Raw genomic sequence first — 22,220 nt, 5'->3', positions numbered from 1 at the left:
TTTAATTAAAAATAATATATAAAATAATAGTACTCAGTACTCTTTTTAAGTATTTTTAATAATCTTATTTTTATTATTATTTTAGGTTCTAATTTTTTAAAAGTTATATTTTTATTATTATTTATAATTAATTTTTTATTTAATTTATCATTTTTAATAGGAACAATAATATATATTATAAAAAATTAAAATAGTAAACAGTGCACAAAAATTAGAATAATTATTTTAATATTCTCAGTATTTATTTAAAAAAAATTATGAAAAAATCAATAATAACTAGCAATAAATCTAAACGTAAGTTGAGTAAACGCAGAAGTTATAATTTTTTGCTTCTAGTGAACGAGTTTTTGGGATGCAGAATCACGTTGGCGTTCAGAGAAGAAAAATTGCCAAACATCAAAGAACAGCGTTCAAAACATTGAAACGCACTTTTATCCTCTCCAACGTGTTTCACAAACACACCCAAAGGGTATAATACATTTTTCATTTTCGTTTGGGTAAATACCCTTTTCATCCCATGACCTTTTTTCTTGGATTATGTTATACATCTAAATATTTTTTCATTCAAGTTTTATTCAAGTAGGTCCAATACCAACAAAAATCACTCTCATTAAAAGAGTGTCATTACACACGCTTTATCTTTTCCTCTCCCGCGCTTCTTCTCCTTCTTCGTTATCGTCATCACCAACAACACCAACCTTTTACTAATGGATTATTTTTTCAATCGAATTGAATGGAATGCAATTGCTAAATTGAATTGAATGGACGCAGGTGTTCTGAATCTAAATTGAATTGATAATTTTTAAATTGTAGATAGAAGTGTTTCGAATTTGATTTTATATAATGGATTATGTTTCGTTCATTCAATACAATACAATTGTTTCACCATGAGTACGTGTTCGGTTCATTATGCAGAAAGCTGTTTGAATTTGATTTTATATAATGGATTATGTTTCGTTCATTCAGTACTATACAATTATTTCACCATGAGTACGTGTTCGGTTTATTATGCAGAAAGCTGTTTGAATTTGATTTTATATAATAGATTATGTTTTGTTCATTCAGTACTATACAATTGTTTTACCATGAGTACGTGTTCGGTTCATTATACAGAAAGTTGTTCGAATTTGAATTTATATAATGGATAATGTTCCATTTATTTAGTACTATACAATTGTTTCACTATAATAACATGTTCGGTTCATTTCTGTTATGCACAATTCAAAACTCTTCCTCTTTACCTTCTACTGCTTCTTCACCAGGGAGAGAAGGAGGAAAGACAAAAAAATACAGCAGCAACAACAACAAAAGAATGACGATAAGGAGAAAACACGTGAAGAAGAAAGAACACGAAAAAGAATGAGGAGAATGAGGAGGAGGATGAACGCGAAGAAGAAGGCGAAGAAGAAGAAGATGCTTCGTGCGTAAACGAGCGTGAAAAGAAGAAGAAGAAGAAGAAGAAGAAGAAGAAGAAGTGTAGGAGAAGAAGAAGAAGAAGAAGAAGCGTGGGGAGAAGAGAAAAAGAAGAAGAAGAGAAGAAGCGTAAGGGAAGAAGAAAACGGAAAAAGCGCGTAACCTAAAATTGCTTGGATGAACTTGGATGCCAAAATTGTTTGGATGTAGAGAATATCTCTTTTCTGTGAGACATAGCGCACTTTAATCATTCTTAAATCTCAAGTAGGTCCTCATCCATTAAGGAAAATGGACAAATCGACCCCTGCTACCGGATGGCAACCGGTTGTCCATTGACATGTCAGGTATCAGTGCCATATGTCAATTCCAAATGATTGCAGAGACTACAAATCCCCCCTCTATCTCTTCTTCCTCCTTCTCCTTCTCATCCTCCTCCTCCCTTAGTCTTTTTCTTCTTTTTCAGACCCATCATCATCATTATCTACCTCCACAGTCTTAAAACTCTTTTTTTTAGTAAAAAATTTCAGAAACACTAGCTTGTATTAATTTCCATAGACATGACAATTCACAATAGTGGAAAGTAAAACATTCAATTAAGAAGAAATTGTGGTAGCATACTTTTTCAGGAAAAAATTCAAGAAAGCAAGCTTGCTCTTGGCACGTTGGTACTCAGCGTCGAGGCCAACGAGTTCCCTAGACTTCTTGGAATCTTCCTGAGACTTGTAGAGCTCAGCCTTCAACTCCATCATCGACAATGCACGCATGCCCTCTATGGCGCGGTGCTTTTTCGGCATTATGGACAATTCCATTAGCCATCCAAGCGACTCAACCACCATCCTCTTCTTCCCATTCCCTTCTTCCCTCATTCCACTACCTAATTCGAAAAGATTTGGGATTTTCTGATTTTTTTCAATTTGAGAATTTCAATTGCTAGGGATTCTTTTGCGCTAATTTCATTCATGTTGCTTTTAAGGTTTAGCTGGTTTGGTTCACTAAGACGGACTTAAATAAAACGGGTTAGTATGTGCAGCCATTGATGATGAGTCAAAAAAAAAAGGAAAAGAAGAAGAGGAAGAGGAGTAAAAGGAGGAAGAAGAGATAGAGTGAAGATTTTTGGTCCCTGTAATCATTTGGAGTTGACATTTAAAATTGTTACCTGACATATCAGCGGGCAACCGGTTGCCATTCAGTAAGAGGGTCGATTTGTCTATTTTTCTTAATGAATGAGACTTGGTTGAAGTTTAAAAATGATCAAAATATACTATATTTCACGAAAAAAGGTCAAGGGCTGAAAAGGGTATGTACCCTTCTCGTTTTAATATAATAATCATTAACAATTTTTGCACATTAATTTTAATAATATTTTTTAAATATTGTCAAAAACTCAAAATTACATAATCATCATGATTACTATATAATACCACCAAAAACTCTACTTTGTCTATATGAGAGTTAAAGAATTTTTTCATATGCAACGTGAGTCTTATATACTAAGAACTGATTGCTCTTAACATAGCATGACTCTAACTACCATAGTTATTAGGAGTAAGAATTATTTGTGTAATATAGCATTGCTTCTACGCTCATTACACCGTGTACAAATTCGTGATCCGAGTAATCTGTCCACTGCATAAGAAATATCAAGTATAGTATTTTTGAGATAAAGCAACCTTCCATCAATTGATCTTGCAATTTTCTATCCCTATAAAATATTTCAAATCACTAAGATTCTTGATTTTGAATTTGGCATCTAAAATCCTTTAATTGCATCAATTTCAGCAATGTCATCACCAGTCAAAACTAGAACATCAATATACACGAGGATAACAGTAAACTCGCTTGTCCTAGTTTTAACAAAGAGGGAATGATCATCATCACACTTCTTGTAGCCTGCAGCAATTAGTGTTTGGGCTAACTTGATGTTCCACTACCTGCTAGCTTGCTTTAAGCCATAGAGGAACTTTTGTAGTTTAAAACAAATCTTGGTTAGGAGGTGTTCAATCCGCATGGAAGCTTCATGTAGACCTCCTTATCTAAGTCGCTGTGTAAAAATACAGTGTTCACATCCAGCTACTTGAGGTGTCACTTCTTGGCTGCTGCAATTGCTAAGATAACTCTAAGAGTAGTGAATTTTATCATTGGACTAAAAGTATCCGCATAGTTCACGTCCTATACCTAAGTGAACCCTTTGGCTACCAATTTGACCTTGTGCCGCTCAATTGAATCATCCAGATTGAACTTGACATGAAAAACTCACTTGCACCCAACAACTTTCTTGTCTTTTGGAAGTTTAGTGAGCACCTAAGTTTGATTTTGGTATAAAGCTTTCAATTCAACTTGTATCTCCTCTCTCCAACAACATTGAGTAGCAACCTCTTCATAGGTACTAGATTTCGAATTGGCCAAAATGACAAGGGACAAAGATCTGTACTTTGGGGTGATAAACAGTGTGAGAATGGATACAAAAAATAAGATGATTTGTCACTAGCAGTGGAGTTGGTTATCATGCAGTGATAATCTTTCAAGTAACAAGAAGTTTTTTTTATGGTAAAAAGGTGAGAATGAGTATAAGGCGAAGATATAATGCATGAATCATAAATGAATGGATCAATACATGTATTTGATACAATGTCAAGTGGTAAAATTTGAAGTGCAAAATTAGAATTTATGTTCTCATTTGCTGCAAAATTTGAGAAAGAAAGCTGATTTTTATAGAATGTGACATACCAAAAACAAAAATTTCTTTAAATGTTACATTAATTAATCTAAGACCTTTGGTCCCAACTTGAAAATCAAAAAAGACATATTTTCTTGCTCGTGAATCAAGTTTGGACCTTAAGGTGGTAAGTGTGAATGCATAGGCCAAGCATTCAAAAACTTTTAAATTCGAGATATCAGCTAGTTTTTCATATAGCAATTTGTAAGGAATATTATTTTTCAAACTGATATTTGGCAATTTATTTATTAGGTGAACAGCATGAGTCACTGCAAAGTGTTAAAAGTATTTTGGGACATTTGATTGAAAAAACAGTGCCCATATGACACCTAATATATGTTGATATTTGCGTTTCACAATTCTATTTTGTTGCAGTGTTTTTACACAGGAGGTTTGGTGTAAAATTTCACTATAACAAAATAGGATTTGAGAGTGAATTCAAACTCATTATCTATTCTTGTGCATTTTATTTGCTATTCAAACTGCACTTTAACATAATTCACGAATTTTGGAACAAGTTGAGAAGCTTCTAATTTAGTTTTCATAAAAAAGACCCAAGTAAATTGGGAGTGGATTCTGATTTTGTTAATTTTTTTTTTAAATTGTTTGGTAAAGTATAATCTTTTATTATTTAATATTTTTCACATATGTTTTCTTAGTCTCGTTTAAAAAATATAAAATAAGATATCATAGTTAATCAAATGATTGAAAAAAAATTAGAAGATCCACTCCCAAATAAATTTACTCTTTCCATCTACAACCGTAAGAAAATATTTATGTCAATAATGAACACGTCACATCATAAGATCTTGATTTTAAGTTTCTTAACAAGTGTAATTACCCATGCTATGTACGTGATAAAATTGAAATTATAATTTTAAGTTGTTTTGTTAAAATTAATTTGAACTATAATAATTTAACTAATAAAAAAGTAATGAGTTATGCATTGTTTGTTTTTTCTTAATTTAGTGTTAATTGTATTAACTCTAAAATAGTTATTAACCGGTTTTAGTAATCTATTTTTTCCAATAAACCAGACATATATATTGAATGTGACCATAAATAATCTAGTAATACCTAAATCCACCAACAAATTGTTATGTGTGTAAGAACATATTAAAATCAACTGAAAATGAACAACAAATTATTAGAGAATTCTAATGTAGAAAGTTCTCCAATAAACAATAAATAATTTAAACCCACTAAATAACAACTCAACACTATCCTTTAATGCCTGCAAAATATATACCTGAAATAATACTATATCAATGTTAATATATAAAATTATATGATTAACGTAGGGGAGATTCTATAATGTTGATGATGGTTATAAACATCACATGCTTACATGTGGTGTCATGCCAAGATACTGACGCGTGGAGCTAAGAATAAATGTGAGTATAAGACTAGGGATCTGTGAAGTGATTTCATTGTTTCCATTTTGATTGATTTGTAGAAAATAAATAATTAGAAGATAATCACTAATTTATAGATGATTAGGTAATGGACCAACTCTCCTTCATGTGGTGGGTTGTTTGATGTTGGTTAAAACTTAAAAGTAAATGAAAAAAATAAAGAATATCCCAAAAAAAATAAAATAAAAAAGGTTCTGAAAAGATCTCAAGTGGCTAGCTGAAAAATACGAACTAAATTTATAATTATAATATATAGTATAATTGATTTACGGATCTTAATCTAATTACTATAATTTTATTAGTAAACCCTAACCAAAAACCAAAAATTCTATTTCTACCCTATTTTAAAAAATACTCTTTCTATTATGGAAAATCAATGATTTCATCTAAAACAAAAACTGATTGTCATCCCACATTTCATGATATGCCTATTAAATTAAACTAAACCGAACTCTCTTACTAACTTTTATATTTTCATCATAATCATGAATCAATATAACAATAATAATTCCCTTCATGCCACATTCATTGGTCCTTACTCCTTATATACATTTTAAAATATAAGTTCCTAGCCCACAAATCAATGGTCCATTAGCCTAACACCTAATTATAAAACTAATTACTGTATAATTAATTAATTATTCTCAATCGCAGAACGAATGCTTTTCCTAATTCGCTCTGTCTCACAACCATTTCCACCCCACGTGTCATTCTTTAGTATTGCCACACGAAGTCAGCATACTATGCTGAAAACATGTATAAGCACGGTAGAATTTTCTTTAACATAATTATAAAATTGTTTAACAAGGGAATAAAATAATACGAATTTTTATGATAATTCTAATATAAGTTATAAATGTACAATAAGAATACATTACTCATTAGCACCTAAAATTTTTTAATTTTTTAAATTAATAGTAATAAATTTTAATAAATTAATAAATTTAATTAAGAAATTTTATTATTACCTTTTCATTATAAGCTCTCAAAAACTTCTCTATATACCACATTCATCGTGTAGTTATCTTCCAAGTGTTCGTGATCTTGCAACAGCACTCGCAGACCATCTTTACCTATTACTCTTGCCTTTATTTTCCAAACTTTTTCACTACATAATCTACCATAGGTAATACTGTTGATAGAATCGTACGTCATTAAGTGTGAAAAATAATAAATAGAAAAAGAACTATGTCTGAGGTACGAATTTTCTAAATGATAAATAATTGTTACAATTCACTATTACTCCTTATATATATATACACACACACACGCTCATTGTACACGGTAATAATTAGTCAATATTTTTAATGGAGATACTTGTTACAATTAGGTAAAAATGATGCCATTATCTTTTATTAACCTTTATGATTAATTCAATGGAGATACTTGCTTAATATATATGTTGTGCTTGTTTGGGCGCTATTATTTTGATAAAAAAAAATCTTTTTTCAATAAAAAATATCTTTTTTTATTTTTTAACGTGTTTGGCAAATTTCTAGTAGTAAAAATAAAAGTACTAGAAAAATAAAAAAAAACTTCTTTTTTGAGAAGATGTAATTTACATCTCTTTTTAAAAGATCTTTTTTCCTTAAAAAAAAAGATGTTTTTCATATAATAAATAAACAAAAAAGTACTTTTATATCGTTATACCCAAACATAATTGATAGATAAAAAGATCTTTTTACATGAGATACCCAAACATAAAATTACTTTTACTTTTCCATAAGATCTTTTAAAAAAAGATAACTCGAAAAAGATCTTTTTTTAGAAACTCACCCAAACAAGCTCGTTATCTACATTAATTATGTGCTAATATTTTTAGGAAAGAACTAAAAGAAGAAATATATAAATATATATAATATTGTTGCTCTATAGGAAACAAATATAAATTGTTATGTTCTTTTTTATTATATTATACAACTTAAAGTTATAGTATCATGTTATTATTAATTATAGATACTTGCTACAATTATATCAAATTTAATTATGACTCTAAATAAATAAAATAGATAACAATTAATATTATTTTTTTTTACATTCAATATTTACTGTAAATATAAAAAATAAAATAACTAATGAATAAAAATATGAGTAAAAAATAAAAGATAATAATTAAAATTCAATTTGTCAACTAATTAATCTTGTGTCTATACAATATTATTATTATTATCCACTAATTAAAGTAGAAGATAAAGAACAATATAATTAACGAACCATTATTAGGATGGGTGAGAATTATAGCATGAATTATTGTGAATACAACTATCTACTAATAAAATTGTGGATAGAATTAATTATTGTACATGAATGAAAATTAGAATTATATCATCAATTAATATAATTAGAATGAATAAAAATATTGATGATTGATAATTAGTTTAATAATACATTGAATATTGATTTAATATAATTATAATAAAGATATTTTCTTAAAATAATATAAAATTTTTTTTTGTTTTAAGTAAACTTTTATTAAGAATTGCATTACTAATCTAAAATACAAAAAGAGAAAAAAAGGTGATATATATATCCAAGAAAAAAATAAACTTAAATATTAGAAAAAAAATCTTATCTTAAAATATTTAAAAATAACATATCCAATAAAAATAGTCATAATATATAAATTGAGGCAACAATTTAAATTTAAATTAATATAAAATGAATTTAATCAAATACCAATATTAGAACTAAATTACTTAAATAGTATTTAATCTGTTCTAATCCTTAGACACGTATAGATTAGATTCATTCTCGTAACGACAACCAACTGAAACATCATAAGTTCGGATATTTAAAATTCGTGCAAATTCAGACCATCCTCTTGTTAAATAAACTTCATCATCTGCTATCCATGCAATATGACAATATATAGAATTGCCACACCGAGAAACTAAACTGACCCTTATTCCCCTTAATGGCATTGCATTGATGCAAAAGAAGGCTGATAATTTCTAAAAAAAATCACAATATGTTATAAAATTATTTTAATAACGAAAAATTTAAAATAAGAAAATTTAAATATATTACGAATCGTTGAAATTGCATATCTGAGTTTGACACGAATTTAACAAAACTGAACTTAAATTGAGGGAATTCAATCTCATTATATGCTCCACTTTAAAGATCTGCGGGTAGACGTAGAAAACATAGAGGGTATGGAACTTGAACTTGGCCTACAAAGTCCCGTGAAAACAATTCCTCAATAGAAAATCGACCTCATCCCAAGAAAATTAATTTTACCCACATTCCATTAGGTTGGTCATAATATGTGAGTAGATCCAACCATCCTTCGGTAAAATAGAGTTTACTTCCTCTTCTTTGGACATTTACATCCATGTAGTTAGAACCCGAATCAGTGAATACAACTTGATGAGGTATTTCATGGATGTGATGCATTGTAAACGACTGCGGTGAAAGACAATCTCATTGAAACATTAGACGAAAAGAATAAGTTTGAGTAAGAACAATCATTAAATTATCAAAAGAATAATATAATAAAACGAGTATATAAAAAATAGGGTTAAGTACTTTTTTCGTCCCTAAGGTCTGGGGTGAAAATCAAATTCGTCCCCGACCTTTTTTGTTATTAAAATCATATTCAACGTTACAAAACGTTATAAAATCGTCCTTTTTTATTTTTTTACCAAATTAACCTTAACAATTAATAAAAATAATATTAAAAATAAAAATAAAACTCCACCCCACCCCACCCCGGTGTCTCTTCACTGTCTTCCCTTCCCATCCCCTTCTTTCTACCATTCTCTTCGAAACCACATCCTCTCCAACCCCCAATTCTTCTTCTCTCCCTTTCCGTCACCCTACCATCTTCACCCTACCGTCGTCGAGTTTCTACTCTTCCCTCTCTCTCTCGAACTAGTCCTATCCTCAGCCACAACTACAACAGAGTTGGCGTGATGGAGAAGGAGTTGGAGCAGTTGCGCGATGCAACTAAGGCCGCAAGTGCGATCGCCGCGAGGGCAACGAATCTGGAGACAGAGTTGGCGAGGCTCCAACATGACTCCATATCAGATATGAGAGCCGCCGAGGAGACGATGTCTGAGGCTGTTGAGCTCAGGAAGCTGCTACCGAAGATGGAATCCAAGGTGGAATTGTTGGAGCGAGAAGTTGAATTTCTGAAGAAGGACAAATCTGAGAGTGAAGAGAAAATTAGGGATTTAGAGAAGAAAATTGGAGCCTTAGAGAAAAAAGATGTTGATGAAAGGAACAAGTAGACTAGGGTTGAAGAGGAGTTGAGGGAGAAGATTCAAGAGAAGGAAAAGGAGGTTTTGGAATTAGGGCAGAAGACTAAGAAAGTGGAGAGCTTTGCAAATTCGAAGAGTTCGAATATGGAAGAGTGGGTTAACGAGAAACTGAGCTTGCAGGAGGCACTGAAGAAGTCTGAGGAAAGAGAAAAGAGTTTGGAATTGTTTGTTGCTCGGTTGAAGGAAGAACCAGGTGTAGCTGAGAAAGTGATCAGAGGACTGAATCAAAAGGTTGATACTGTGAATAGTGGAGTGAATGGAAATGGGGTTTTTGGTGCACGGAATTGTGATCACACTTTTCACAACTCCGGTACAACTAACCAGCAAGTGCACTGGGTCGTCCAAGTAATACCTTACGTGACTAAGGGTCGATCCCACGGAGATTGTCGGCTTGAAGCAAGCTATGGTCATCCTGTAAATTTTAGTCAGGCGGATTCAAATAGTTATGAGTATTGATAATTAAAAGATAAATAAAACATAAAATAAAATAAAGATACTTATATAATTCATTGGTGAAAATTTCAGATAAGCATTTGGAGATGCTTTGTTGCCTCTGAACCTCTGCATTCCTATTGTCTTCATCTAATCATGTGTGCTCCCTTCCATGGCAAGCTGTATGATCCTCTCGGATGAAAAACACCAGGTACGATTTCTGCACGGCTAATCAACTGTCGGATTTCTCGTCTCGGATGAAAAATACCAGGTACAGCTACCGCACTGCTAATCATCTGTTGGTTCTCACTAGCGTCGGAATAGGATCTTTCTATCCTTTTGCACACTGTCACTGCACCCAACATTCGCGAGTTTAAAACTCGTCACAGTCATCCTTTCCCAGATCCTACTCGGAATACCACAAACATGGTTTAGACTTTTCGGATCTCAGGAATGCTGCCAATTGGTTCTAGCTTATACCACGGAGGTTCTAATCTCACGGACTCGGTCCGTGGATTAAAGACCCAAGAGAATATACTTCGGCTGTCGTCCAATGACTACGTTGAACATCATGTAGACCGCTTGTGGTTGTCAGGCACGCGGATCTTGGCTAAGCGAGTAACGAAGATAGTGGGTGATTGTCACGGGTCACCTTTTCATTTTGACTTAACTGAATTAAGTACGAGAGTATATCTTGGAGAAGAAGTAAGTGTGAATTGAAAGAGAAACAATAGTACTTGCATTAATTCATGAAGAACAGCAGAGCTCCGCACCTTAATCTATGAGGTGTAGAAACTCCACTGTAGAAAATACATAAGAGAAAAGAGGTCTAGGCATGGCCGTGAGGCCAGCCTCCAAGTCCAAAGATCGATTGATCCTTTACAATAGTAAAAAGTGCTATTTATAATAAACTAGTTACTAGGGATTACAGAAAATGAGTAGCTAAGTGCAGATAGTGTAGAAATCCACTTTTGGGGCCCACTTGGTGTGTGCTTGGGCTGAGCATTGAGATTTACACATGCATAGGCCATTTCTAGAGTTAAAAGCCAGCTTGGAAGCCAGTTTGGGCGTTTAACTCCAGTTCTGGTGCCAGTTCTGGCATTTTACGCTAGAAAAAGGGTCTCTGGCTAGCGTTTGAACGCCAGTTTGGGCCATCAAATCTCGGGAAAAGTATGAACTATTATATATTGCTGAAAAGCTCAAGATGTCTACTTTGCAAAAAAATTGAGAGTGTGGAAATTGGACTTTTGTAGCTCCAGAAAATCCACTTCGAGTCCAGGAGGGTCAGAATCCAACAGCATCTGCAGTCCTTTCTCAGCCTCCGAATCAGATTTTTGCTCAGGTCCCTCAATTTCAGCCAGAAAATACCTGAAATTACAGAAAAACACACAAACTCATAGTAAAGTCCAGAAATGTGCTTTTTGCATAAAAACTAATAAAAATATAATAAAAAGTAACTAAAACATACTAAAAACTATGTAAAAACAATGCCTAAAAGCGTATAAATTATCCGCTCATCACAACACCAAACTTAAATTGTTGCTTGTCCTCAAGCAACCAAAAACAAAATAGGATAAAAAGAAGAGAAAATACAATAAGTTTCAAAATATCAATGAAGCTTAGTTCCAATTAGATGAGTGGGACTAGTAGCTTTTTGCTTCTGAACAGTTTTGGCATCTCACTTTATCCTTTGAAGTTCAGAATGATTGGCATCTGTAGGAACTCAGAATTTAGATAGTGTTATTGATTCTCCTAGTTTAATATGTTGATTCTTGAACACAGCTACTTTATGAGTCTTAGCCGTGACCCTAAGCATCTTGTTTTCCAGTATTACCACCGGATACATAAATGCCACAGACACATCATTGGGTGAACCTTTTCAGATTGTGACTCAGCTTTGCTAGAGTCCCCAATTAGAGGTGCCCAGAGTTCTTAAGCACACTCTTTTTGCTTTGGATCACGACTTTAACCACTCAGTCTCAAGCTTTTCACTTGGACCTTCATGACACAAGCACATGGTTAGGGATAGCTTGATTTAGCTGCTTAGGCCAGGATTTTATTCCTTTGATCCCTCCTATCCATTAATGCTCAAAGGCTTGGATCCTTTTTAGCCTTGCCTTTTAGTTTAAAGGGTTATTGGCTTTTTGCTCTTGCCTTTTGGTTTAAAGAGCTATTGGCTTTTTTTGGTTGCTTTTACTTTTTCTTTCTTTTTCTTTATTTTTCGCCCTTTTTTTTCGCAAGCTTTGTGTTTTTCACTGCTTTTTCTTGCTTCAAGAATCAATTTTATGATTTTTCAGATTATCAATAATATTTCTCTTTTTTTCATTATTCTTTCAAGAGCCAACAATTTTAACATTCATAAACTTCACTATAAAAAATATGCACTGTTCAAGCATTCATTCAGAAAATAAAAAGTATTGTCACCACATCAAAATAATTAAACTATTTTCAAAATAGATTTTGAAATTATGCACTTCTTGTTCTTTCGCAAATAAAAACATTTTTCATTTAAGAAAGGTGAGAGATTCATGGAATCATTCATAGCTTTAAGACATAGACACTAAACACTAATGATCATGTAATGAAGATACAAACATAGTCAAAACATAAAGCGTAAAAACCGAAAACAGAACAGAAAATAAACAAGGAGATTAAAGAACGGGTCCACCTTAGTGATGGTGGCTTCTTCTTCCTCTTGAAGAACCAATGGAGTTCTTGAGCTCCTCTATGTCTCTTCCTTGCCTTTGTTGCTCCTCTTCCTAGAGGTTTCTCCGGCCTTAGGTGCCATTAGTGGTTATGAAAAGCAAAAAGCTGAGCTTTTCCACACCAAACTTAAAAGCTTTGCTCGTCCTCGAGCAAAATAAGATAGAAGGGAGTAGAAGAAGAATGATGCAATTAATTTTGAAAACTTATTACTGTATGCAAGAAAAATTAAAAAGAGTTGAAAAGAATTTTGAAAAGATATGTAAGTTTTGAAAACGTTTTGGAAGGAATTGAAAAGAATTGAAAAAGAATTAAAAAGAATTGGAAAGATTATTAATTTTTGAAAATAGAAATTGAAAGATGAACGTTTAAAATATGTTTGATGCAAAAAATTATGAATTAAAACATGAAAAATTGAAAAAAATCGAATTGAAAACAAAATTACCCCCCTTGTGTTATTCTGGCGTTAAACACCCAGAATGCTATCCATTTTGGCGTTTAACGCCCACTTGACTATTTTTTTGGGCATTTAACGCCCAGCCAGATACCCTGACTGGCGTTAAACGCCAGGAATCCTTCTTTACTGGGCGTTTTTCTGAACGCCCAGAATGCTGCCCATTCTGGCGTTTAACGCCCGGAATGCTGCCTGCATAGGCGTTAAATGCCCATTCTGCTATCCTTACTGGCGTTTAAATGCCAGTAAGCCTGTCCTCCAGTGTGTGCTATTTTTGATGCTGTTTTTGATTCTGCTTTAATTCTGCAGCTGTTTTTATGACTCCATATGATCATCAACCTAAAGAAAACATAACATGGCAATGGAAAATAAATGTCTATAAAAATAAATATAATTAAATAACATTGGGTTGCCTCCCAATAAGCACTTCTTTAATGTCAATAGCTTGACAGTGAACTCTTAGAGAGCTTCACAGAGACGCAGAGCTTAATGGTGACCTTCCAACACCAAACTTAGAAGTTGAGTGTGGGGGCTCTGTTTGACTCTGTATTGAGAGAAGCTTTTCATGCTTCCTCTCCATGGTTACAGAAGAAGATCCTTGAGCCTTAAACACAAGGTAGTCCTCATTCAATTGAAGGACTAACTCTCCTCTGTCCACATCAATCACAGCTTTTGCTGTGGCTAGGAAGGGTCTTCCAAGGATAATGGATTCATCCTCATCCTTCCCAATGTCTAGGATTATAAAATCAGCAGGGATGTACAGGCCTTCAACCTTCACTAAGACATCCTCTACAAGTCCATAAGCCTGTTTCCTTGATTTGTCTGCTAATTCTAGTGAGAATCTTGCAGCTTGTACCTCTAAGATCCCTAGTTTCTCCATTACAGAGAGTGGCATGAGGTTTATACCTGACCCCAGGTCACATAGAGCCTTCTCAAAGGTCATGGTGCCTATAGTACAGGGTAGTAAGAACCTTCCGGGATCCGGTTTCTTCTGAGGTAATTTTTGCTGAACCAAGGCATTCAGTTCATTGATGAGCAATAGAGGTTCATCCTCCCAAGTCTTATTACCAAATAAGTAGGCATTCAGCTCCATGATTGCTCCTAGATACCGAGCAACTTGCTCTTCAACAATATCTTCATCCTCTTCAGAGGAAGAATACGCATCAGAGCTCATGAATTGCAGCATTAAGTTCCATGGAATCTCTATGGTCTCTGTATGAGCCTCAGATTCCTTTGGTTCCCCATTAGGGAACTCTTTAGTGGTCAGTGGACGTCCATTGAGGTTTTTCTCACTGGAAATCACTACCCCTTCCTCCTTTATAGGTTCGGCCACTTTGGGTATATTGATGGCCTTGCACTCTCTCTTTGGATTCTCTTCTGTATTGCTTGGGAGATTACTAGGAGGGATTTCAGTAACTCTTTTACTCAGCTGACCCACTTGTACCTCTAGATTTCTAATGGAGGACCTTGTTTCATTCATGAAACTGTAAGTGGTCTTAGTTAGATCAGAGACTATGATTGCTAAGTCAGAGAGGCTCTTCTTAGAATTCTCTGTCTGTTGCTGAGAAGATGATGGAAAAGGCTTGCTATTGCCAAACCGAATTCTCCCACCATTATTATTGAAGCCTTGATTAGGCTTCTGCTGATTCTTCCATTAGAAATTAGGATGATTCCTCCATGAAGGATTGTAACTGTTTCCATAGGATTCTCCCATGTAATTCACTTCTTCCATTCCAGGATTCTCAGGATCATAAGCCTCCCCTTCATGGGAGGCTTCTTTAGCACTGCCGGATGCAGCTTGCAATCTAGTCAGATTCTGAGAAATCATATTGACTTGCTGAGTCAATATCTTGTTCTGAGCCAATATGGCATTTAGAGTGTCAATCTCAAGAACTTCTTTCTTCTGAGTCAACCCATTATTCACAGGATTTCTTTCAAAAGTGTACATGAACTGGTTATTTGCAACAATTTTAATGAGTTCCTGGGCCTCTGCAGGGGTTTTCTTTAGATGAAGAGATCCACCAACAGAGTGGTCCAATGACATCTTGGACAATTCAGACAGACCATCATAGAAGATACCTATGATGCTCCATTCTGAAAGCATGTCAGAAGGACACCTTCTGATCAATTGCTTGTATCTTTCCCAAGCTTCATAGAGGGATTCACCTTCCTTCTGTCTGAAGGTTTGGACTTCCACTCTAAGCTTACTCATCTTTTGAGGTGGAAAGAATTTGGCCAAGAAAGCATTGACCAACTTTTCCCAAGAGTTCAGGCTTTCTTTAGGTTGTGAGTCCAACCATATCCTAGCTCTGTCTCTTACAGCAAAAGGGAAAAGCATAAGTCTGTAGACCTCGGGATCAACCCCATTGGTCTTAACAGTGTCACAGATTTGCGAGAATTCAGCTAAGAACTGATGAGGATCTTCCAATGGAAGTCCATGAAACTTGCAATTCTGCTGCATTAGAGAAACTAATTGAGGCTTAAGCTCAAAGTTGTTTGCTCTAATTGCAAGAATTGAGATGCTTCTTCCATAGAAGTTGGAAGTTGGTACAGTAAAGTCAGCAAGCATCTTCCTTGCATCTCTAGCATTGTTGTTGGGTTCGGCTGCCATGTCTGCTTCTTTTTCAAAATTTTCTGTTAGGTCCTCTCCAGAGTGTTGTGCTTTAGCTTTTCTTAGCTTCCTCTTTAGAGTCCTTTCAGGTTCAGGATCAGCTTCAACAAGAATGTTTTTATCCCTATTCCTGCTCATATGAAAAAGAAGAAAACAGAAAAGAAGAGGAATCCTCTATGTCACAGTATAGAGATTCCTTTATGTGAGTAGAAGAATATAAGAATAGAGGAATGATAAGAGAGAGGCGATGAGTAATTTGAACAGAGAGAAGAGAGAGGGGTTCAAATTATGATTAGAAGAGAAGTGTTAGTAATTAAATAAAATAAATAGAAAGAGATGAGAGAGAGAGAGAGAGAGAGAGAGAGAGAGGGAATTCGAATATTAATTAAGAGAAAAGAACAATATTTTTGTTTTTATTTTAATTATTAGTGAGAATTAGGAAATATAAGAAAGGAAATAAAAGCAAATTGAGAACTAAATAAATTAATTAATTAAAAATTTTTTTGAAAAATTTGTTAGTTAGTTTTCGAAATTAATGAGAGAGAAAAGTAGTTAGGTGGTTTTGAAAAAGATAAGAAATAGTAAACTTTTTAAAATTAAAACAAAAAGTCAAGTAGTAAATTATTGAAAAAGATTTGAAAATAAATTTTGAAAAGATAGAAAATTAGAAAAAGATTTTGAAATTAAATTTTGAAAAAGATATGATTGAAACTTATTTTGAAAAAGATTTGATTTTTAAAATTAAAGTTGATGACTTGACTAACAAGAAACTAAAAGATATGATTCTAGAATTTAAAGAGTGAACCTTTCTTAACAAGAATGTAACAAACTTGAAATTTTTGAATCAAAATATTAAATGTTAGTAAAGTTTTCGAAAATATGAAATAAAAATAAGAAAAAGATTTTGAAAATTTATTTAAGAAATTCGAAAATATTAAGAAGAAAAATGAAAAAGATTTGATTTTTGAAAAAGATTTGAAAAGATAAAATTTTTAAATTGAAAATTTGACTTGATTAACAAGAAACAACTAAATTTTAAAATTTTTTGACTAAGTCAACCCAAAATTTCGAAATTTATGAGTAAAACTAGTGTATGAACCCGTGCTCAGCACGGAAAAATTTATCTAAGTAAAAAAAAATTATATGCTTCAATATTTAAAACAAAAATACAAAATAATTATTATTTTAAAAAATTTATAAAATTATTATCAAAATTAAAGTTTAACTTAAAAAAGTGAGTAATAATTATTTTATATTTTTTAAAGTAAAATAATTATACACTGATACAGAATTTAAAATAAAATTAAAATATTTACATTAGAATACTATTTTTTCAAAAACTTCTTTATAAACAATATTGATGGTTGAATTTGCAGACATTCCTATGTGATTCATAAGTAAAACTTTTAAATCTCTCTTACTCTTAACTCTTGAAAGTGCCACATATAGTTGGCCATGTGTAAAAACTGGTTTGGGCAAGTACAATCCAACATGAGATAAAGTTTGTCCCTGAGACTTATTAATTGTCATGGCAAACGATATTATTATGGGAAACTGTCTTCGTTGGAATCTAACTGAGATGGTTTCATTTGTTGGTACCATATTCATTCTTGGAATCAAAGCAATATGACCAACATTGTTACCTGTTAAGACTTCACATTCTATGACATGATTTTCAAGCTTCGTAACTTGTAGCCTTGTACCATTACAAAGACCACTGGATTGGTCAATATTCCTCAGTAACATCACCGGAACACCAACCTTGAGTATTAATTTATGTGGAGGCAAACCAGAACAATTTATGCTATTCAGTAATTCAGGACCATAGAGATCTAGTTGACTCTCCATATTCCCTTCATCTATACAAATGGAATCTGAACTAAGATATAATTTTTTCCCTCCAGGAATGATAGCCATCAGATGGTTGTTGACCTCTTCAACGATCGTCTAGTGTGGGAGCCAGTATAGTTCTTGCTTTGAAAAAATCCTTTGAGGACATGTTTTCCAAAATATTTGGATAAGAAAAATGAACCAACTCATTAAATGCCTGGTCCGAAGAAGGAATAACAATATCTCCTGGAAGACATATCTCAGATTCACCATCCATATTGTCACCTATTAGACCATCACCAACTTTCAATAACCACTCACCAAATTGCTCTATCTCATCTTGATCTGAAGTAGTCGTCCCTGCAGAGAGTCTCATATTTTTTGTTAGTTTGAGCACCTAACAAAACTTCCAAAGGAAAGACGAATTCACAGTTGAATGAACGATATCTTGTCTCGATCCTCGTGGAATGACAGGAAGAATTTGTCTAAAGTCTCCACCTAGTACAACCACTTTTTCTCCAAAGGGCAAATCTTTTTTATATGTTGGAGAACACCTCATGATATCACCCAATAAGCATTTATCAAGCGCTTCATAGCAGTACCTACTAACCATTGGAGCCTCATCCCAAATTATAAATTTGGCTTTCAACAGCAACATTGCTTGAGGGGAACCAGATTTGATGTTACATACAAAATCCTCAGTTATATTCAGCGGTATTTTGAACCTTGAGTGTGCCGTTCTTCCATTGGGAAGAAGTAAAGATGCAATACCACTCGAAGCAACGTTTAACACTATATCACCCCTTGAGCGAATCTCAGCAGACATAAGGTTCCAGAGAAATGTTTTTCCAGTACCCCCATGACCATACACAAAGAAAAAACCCCTTCATCACAATCACAACTGTAACAATTTTATCGAATGCATATCTCTACTCAGGTGTTGCGATGGCTAACATGTCTGAGGCATTTTTCTTTAAATTATCCCTATTAAAGTTTAGCTCTTCCCTAATAACCCTTTCAGTTAACAAAGAACTATCAACTTAAATTGATAAAGGCATAGGAGGATAGTCTTTCAAGGTTTTACCATAAGAATGTAAGATATTGTCTATATCTATTAAGCACAACTGCTTAATCTCATCATCTGACATTGTTAACTCTGCATATTATACGATACTGTAAAAATTCAATCAAACTAAAAAATGATCAATAAGGAAGAACTTTTATCATTGTAATTAATAAAAACTCACCTCTCATGTTCATCACGGCTCTTTGTCGATACAAAATATCATCTGAGAGTTCATGCCAACATCTATCCCAGACATGTTCTGGTCTTGAGATATTGTTGGATGTTAATAGAATGACAAATAACCTCCTAACATATGATCCTGAGACCCAAGAGCTTGCTTCCTTAATTGCATCAATGAATTCTTTGTCATCTTGCAAGAGTCAAAGGGCGAAGCATGCATCTCTATACGTAGCATAAATTGTTCCTCCTACTGTTCTTATATCTCGAAAACTCATACATCCTCTTTGAGTATTCAAGAGAAGTCGTTGGTAATATTCTTCGGTATTTGCTACAAAAAACTTGGTTAAAATATGACTTTTAAGTTGTTAAATGGATTAAGCTACGCTATTTTAATTATTATGTAGCTACACATCCGCATAAGAATAATTTTCCTAAAAAATATAGAAAAATAAAAAATGGTATAATCTACAGATTATAACTGTTGAAAGTTATTTGAACATTTACTTTTTAGTGTAGATAAATCGAATAAAATGGACGTGGGGTACAGGTTGTTAAGATTTTAAATTTAAATCATTAAATAAGTAAGATCAAAATTGAATATAAACTCGTCATTACCTGCAGGTACATGAGTCAACCTTCCAATTGCGAAGCCTTTCTTTCGAGGAAACCACTTTGAAGAATCTTCCTTCCAAACAAACTTGGTTGGAAACTCAGCATAAGTCAGACTTCGAGCATAGGGATATGACATGTTTGCCGTCATCCATCCCAAAAATATGGACTTATGAGATATTGCTCTTTCGACGATATCATTCACATTAGAAGTTTCACCATAAACCACAGGTTGCTCATCCTCCAAATGGAATGGAAGTCTAATCATAAAAGGTTCCAAGACGCCAGACTGCCTCACATGCCGAAATGTACGTACAATCGTAGTAATTCCTAATTTCGTCAACAACTTGTGTGGCTTCTAACGGATCTCCAGCATTGTATAGAGTAGCTGTTACGCGTCATTACCCTTGTGTACATACTTAAACAGATACTTAATAGAACTTGTTTGGCATGTGTATTCCACATTTATGTGGCATCCGAACTTGAGTAACAATTCTGGATTATATGGAACAATGAACTTATTATCTAGTACACATTTCCTTTTCTTCACTGTTCGACCGTTATCAGTACGCCTATATTTGAGAAATCCAGCCTCGTCAATGAGTGTTTGCTGTCTAAACTCTTTAGGATAGAACTTTGAACAGGATCCATTCTTCATGCAAGGTGAATTCTTGTTGTACGGACCACATGGACCATGTACCATGTAATTTTGAACAGCTCCATATAGATTTGGCCTTTCATTTTCATCAGGAATCTCAGCTGTTATATGTTTGTCTATGTCATCTGGTGTTTGTGGCTTGAACTCGTTATTCATGAATAAAATGATATGTGCATGCGGAAGCCCTCTCTTTTGAAACTCTACAGTGCAAACGTCTGAAAATTGAAAAAGACAAATGAGCAAAGCATTACAACATAAGATTTTAATAAAGCGTTGCATAAACACAGACTTACATCCCAAAATTTTGCCAAAGATTTTTCCCTCTTTTAGGTCATCAATCAAATCATCAAGCTTGATCTTGAAAACTCGACACAATATATCAGGACGGTCTTTTGTCTTCAATCCAATGAGAGTCACTTCTCTTTCTATCTCATCCCATTCAGGGTTAAAGGTCATGGTGATAAAATAACTAGAATATCCTGCGTATCTGCAAATTGCAAATGCATCTTTACAATTATTCATCATATACCTAGGTCTACCGGTAAAAGTACTAGGAAGAATGATTCTTTTGCCAAGCCTTGCAGCATCTACATCCCCGTTTATAAGACTTTCATGCAGACATTTGTATTTATCAACCCTCAACTGTGGTTGTTTACACCTAAAGAATTTTAACCTCTCTGATTCCACCATTGTGTAGGCATCTACCAGAAATTGTTGGAATAATCTCTTTGATCTCAGAATTAATGGAGATTCACCCGTCCTTTTCTGTAGTCGAAAAACAAAGAATTGTTGCAAAGTTTGTTTTGTTTTTCTTTGTAGGCCTAGCGGATATAGAATCTGATGTTGCAATACCCAAACGAAATCCATCCTCCCCATACAGAAATAACAATGGATATTGCAAGGCTAAATAAGATGGATGAAAAACATCAATCCGCTGGAACTTTCTAGATTGACTCTCTATAATAATATCTCTATCTTTGCTAAGTTGTTCGATATCACCAACAATCAATGCAGCCATCTCAGATGCAAATGGCAAGTTGTATGTCCTGCCATCTGTAGTCCTTTTGCTAATCAACTTAAGCTTTATGTTTGTGCAATTTTTCTGTTGGTACCTATCTCTTGCATAGCGAAAATTCTTTGCCAAACTATTATATTTGTCTAGCATATTTCTTAATATTGCCACAATTTTCCTATCTCGCTCATTTATAGCTTCATTGGAACTGCGAAAAAATAAAATAAAATTTATGTTATTTTCTCTCACAGATAAAAAATAACTAAAAAATTTGACTGGTTGCATGAAAATTACCGAAGTGTGCCTATTCGATTATCAATATCATTTTCTGTGTCATAGATATATAGCTGGGCAAATATTGGTCGCAAACTATCAGGAGGAAGTAAGCTACCAATACTATGGTAGTTTTGACCCCCAAGCTTAAAAATTGGAGGAGCAGTCCCATTGTTCACCCCACGGTCAATTTTTTCGGCCATTGATGTAAAACAAAATATTGAATTAAATGTCCTTATATTTTTTAGGAAATGAATACTTTTTTGATCTCCTCCAGTATGAAGCTGAATGAGCTTATCAGGAGGCACAGAAAGTAGAGGAAGCTCGATCTTTCCTTCCATAGAACACAATGAAAATTTTGGTTGGGGCGACTGTTTGGATTTAGCAACCCTTTCTCCAGACCACATCCATGCTTTACAGTATTGACATTGATAAATAGGATTTCCTATATCCCAGACATCTGCCAAATGAACTCTCTTTAGATACTCAGTTGTCATACCGATGCAATTTAGTCCATGATGTACACAAAGATGCAAATAAACATACAGATAAAATTTTACATACCGTCTAAGGTTTCTGAGGATGG

The 22,220-nt window shown here is 33.6% G+C and overlaps 2 protein-coding genes across 2 annotated transcripts; one reads left to right on the top strand and one right to left on the bottom strand.

Moving 5' to 3' along the window:
* Nucleotides 9,459-9,776, top strand: LOC107610906 (peroxisomal and mitochondrial division factor 1-like). Its single transcript, XM_016312886.1, has one exon. It carries the CDS (start codon nucleotides 9,459-9,461, stop codon nucleotides 9,774-9,776), a length of 318 nt encoding a protein of 105 aa, XP_016168372.1.
* LOC107610905 lies at nucleotides 17,413-21,039 on the bottom strand. The gene is made up of 11 exons (XM_016312885.1): nucleotides 20,879-21,039; nucleotides 20,643-20,836; nucleotides 20,107-20,564; nucleotides 19,698-19,980; nucleotides 19,084-19,221; nucleotides 18,921-18,992; nucleotides 18,791-18,875; nucleotides 18,447-18,720; nucleotides 18,054-18,233; nucleotides 17,582-17,953; nucleotides 17,413-17,472 (listed from the first exon to the last, which is right to left on the bottom strand). The coding sequence occupies exons 1-11, from the start codon at nucleotides 21,037-21,039 to the stop codon at nucleotides 17,413-17,415; spliced, it is 2,277 nt and encodes a 758-aa protein (XP_016168371.1).

This window comes from Arachis ipaensis, chromosome B08 (assembly GCF_000816755.2).
Source record: "Arachis ipaensis cultivar K30076 chromosome B08, Araip1.1, whole genome shotgun sequence".
In the NCBI taxonomy this organism is placed as follows: domain Eukaryota; kingdom Viridiplantae; phylum Streptophyta; class Magnoliopsida; order Fabales; family Fabaceae; genus Arachis; species Arachis ipaensis.
This window is presented reverse-complemented; position numbering and strand designations above follow the sequence as displayed.

What these genes read in the sequence shown, in the direction of transcription:
- LOC107610906 (XM_016312886.1), top strand. Translation starts at nt 9,459, where the DNA reads ATGGAGAAGGAGTTGGAGCAGTTGCGCGATGCAACTAAGGCCGCAAGT.
- LOC107610905 (XM_016312885.1), bottom strand. Translation starts at nt 21,039, where the DNA reads ATGGTGGAATCAGAGAGGTTAAAATTCTTTAGGTGTAAACAACCACAG. An exon ending in GTTGACTCATGTACCTGCAG is followed by an intron (nt 19,222 to 19,697) that starts GTAATGACGAGT and finishes CTTGGGTCTCAG; the next exon opens with GATCATATGTTAGGAGGTTA. An exon ending in AAGAAAAATGCCTCAGACAT is followed by an intron (nt 18,721 to 18,790) that starts GTTAGCCATCGC and finishes ATTGTGATGAAG; the next exon opens with GGGTTTTTTCTTTGTGTATG.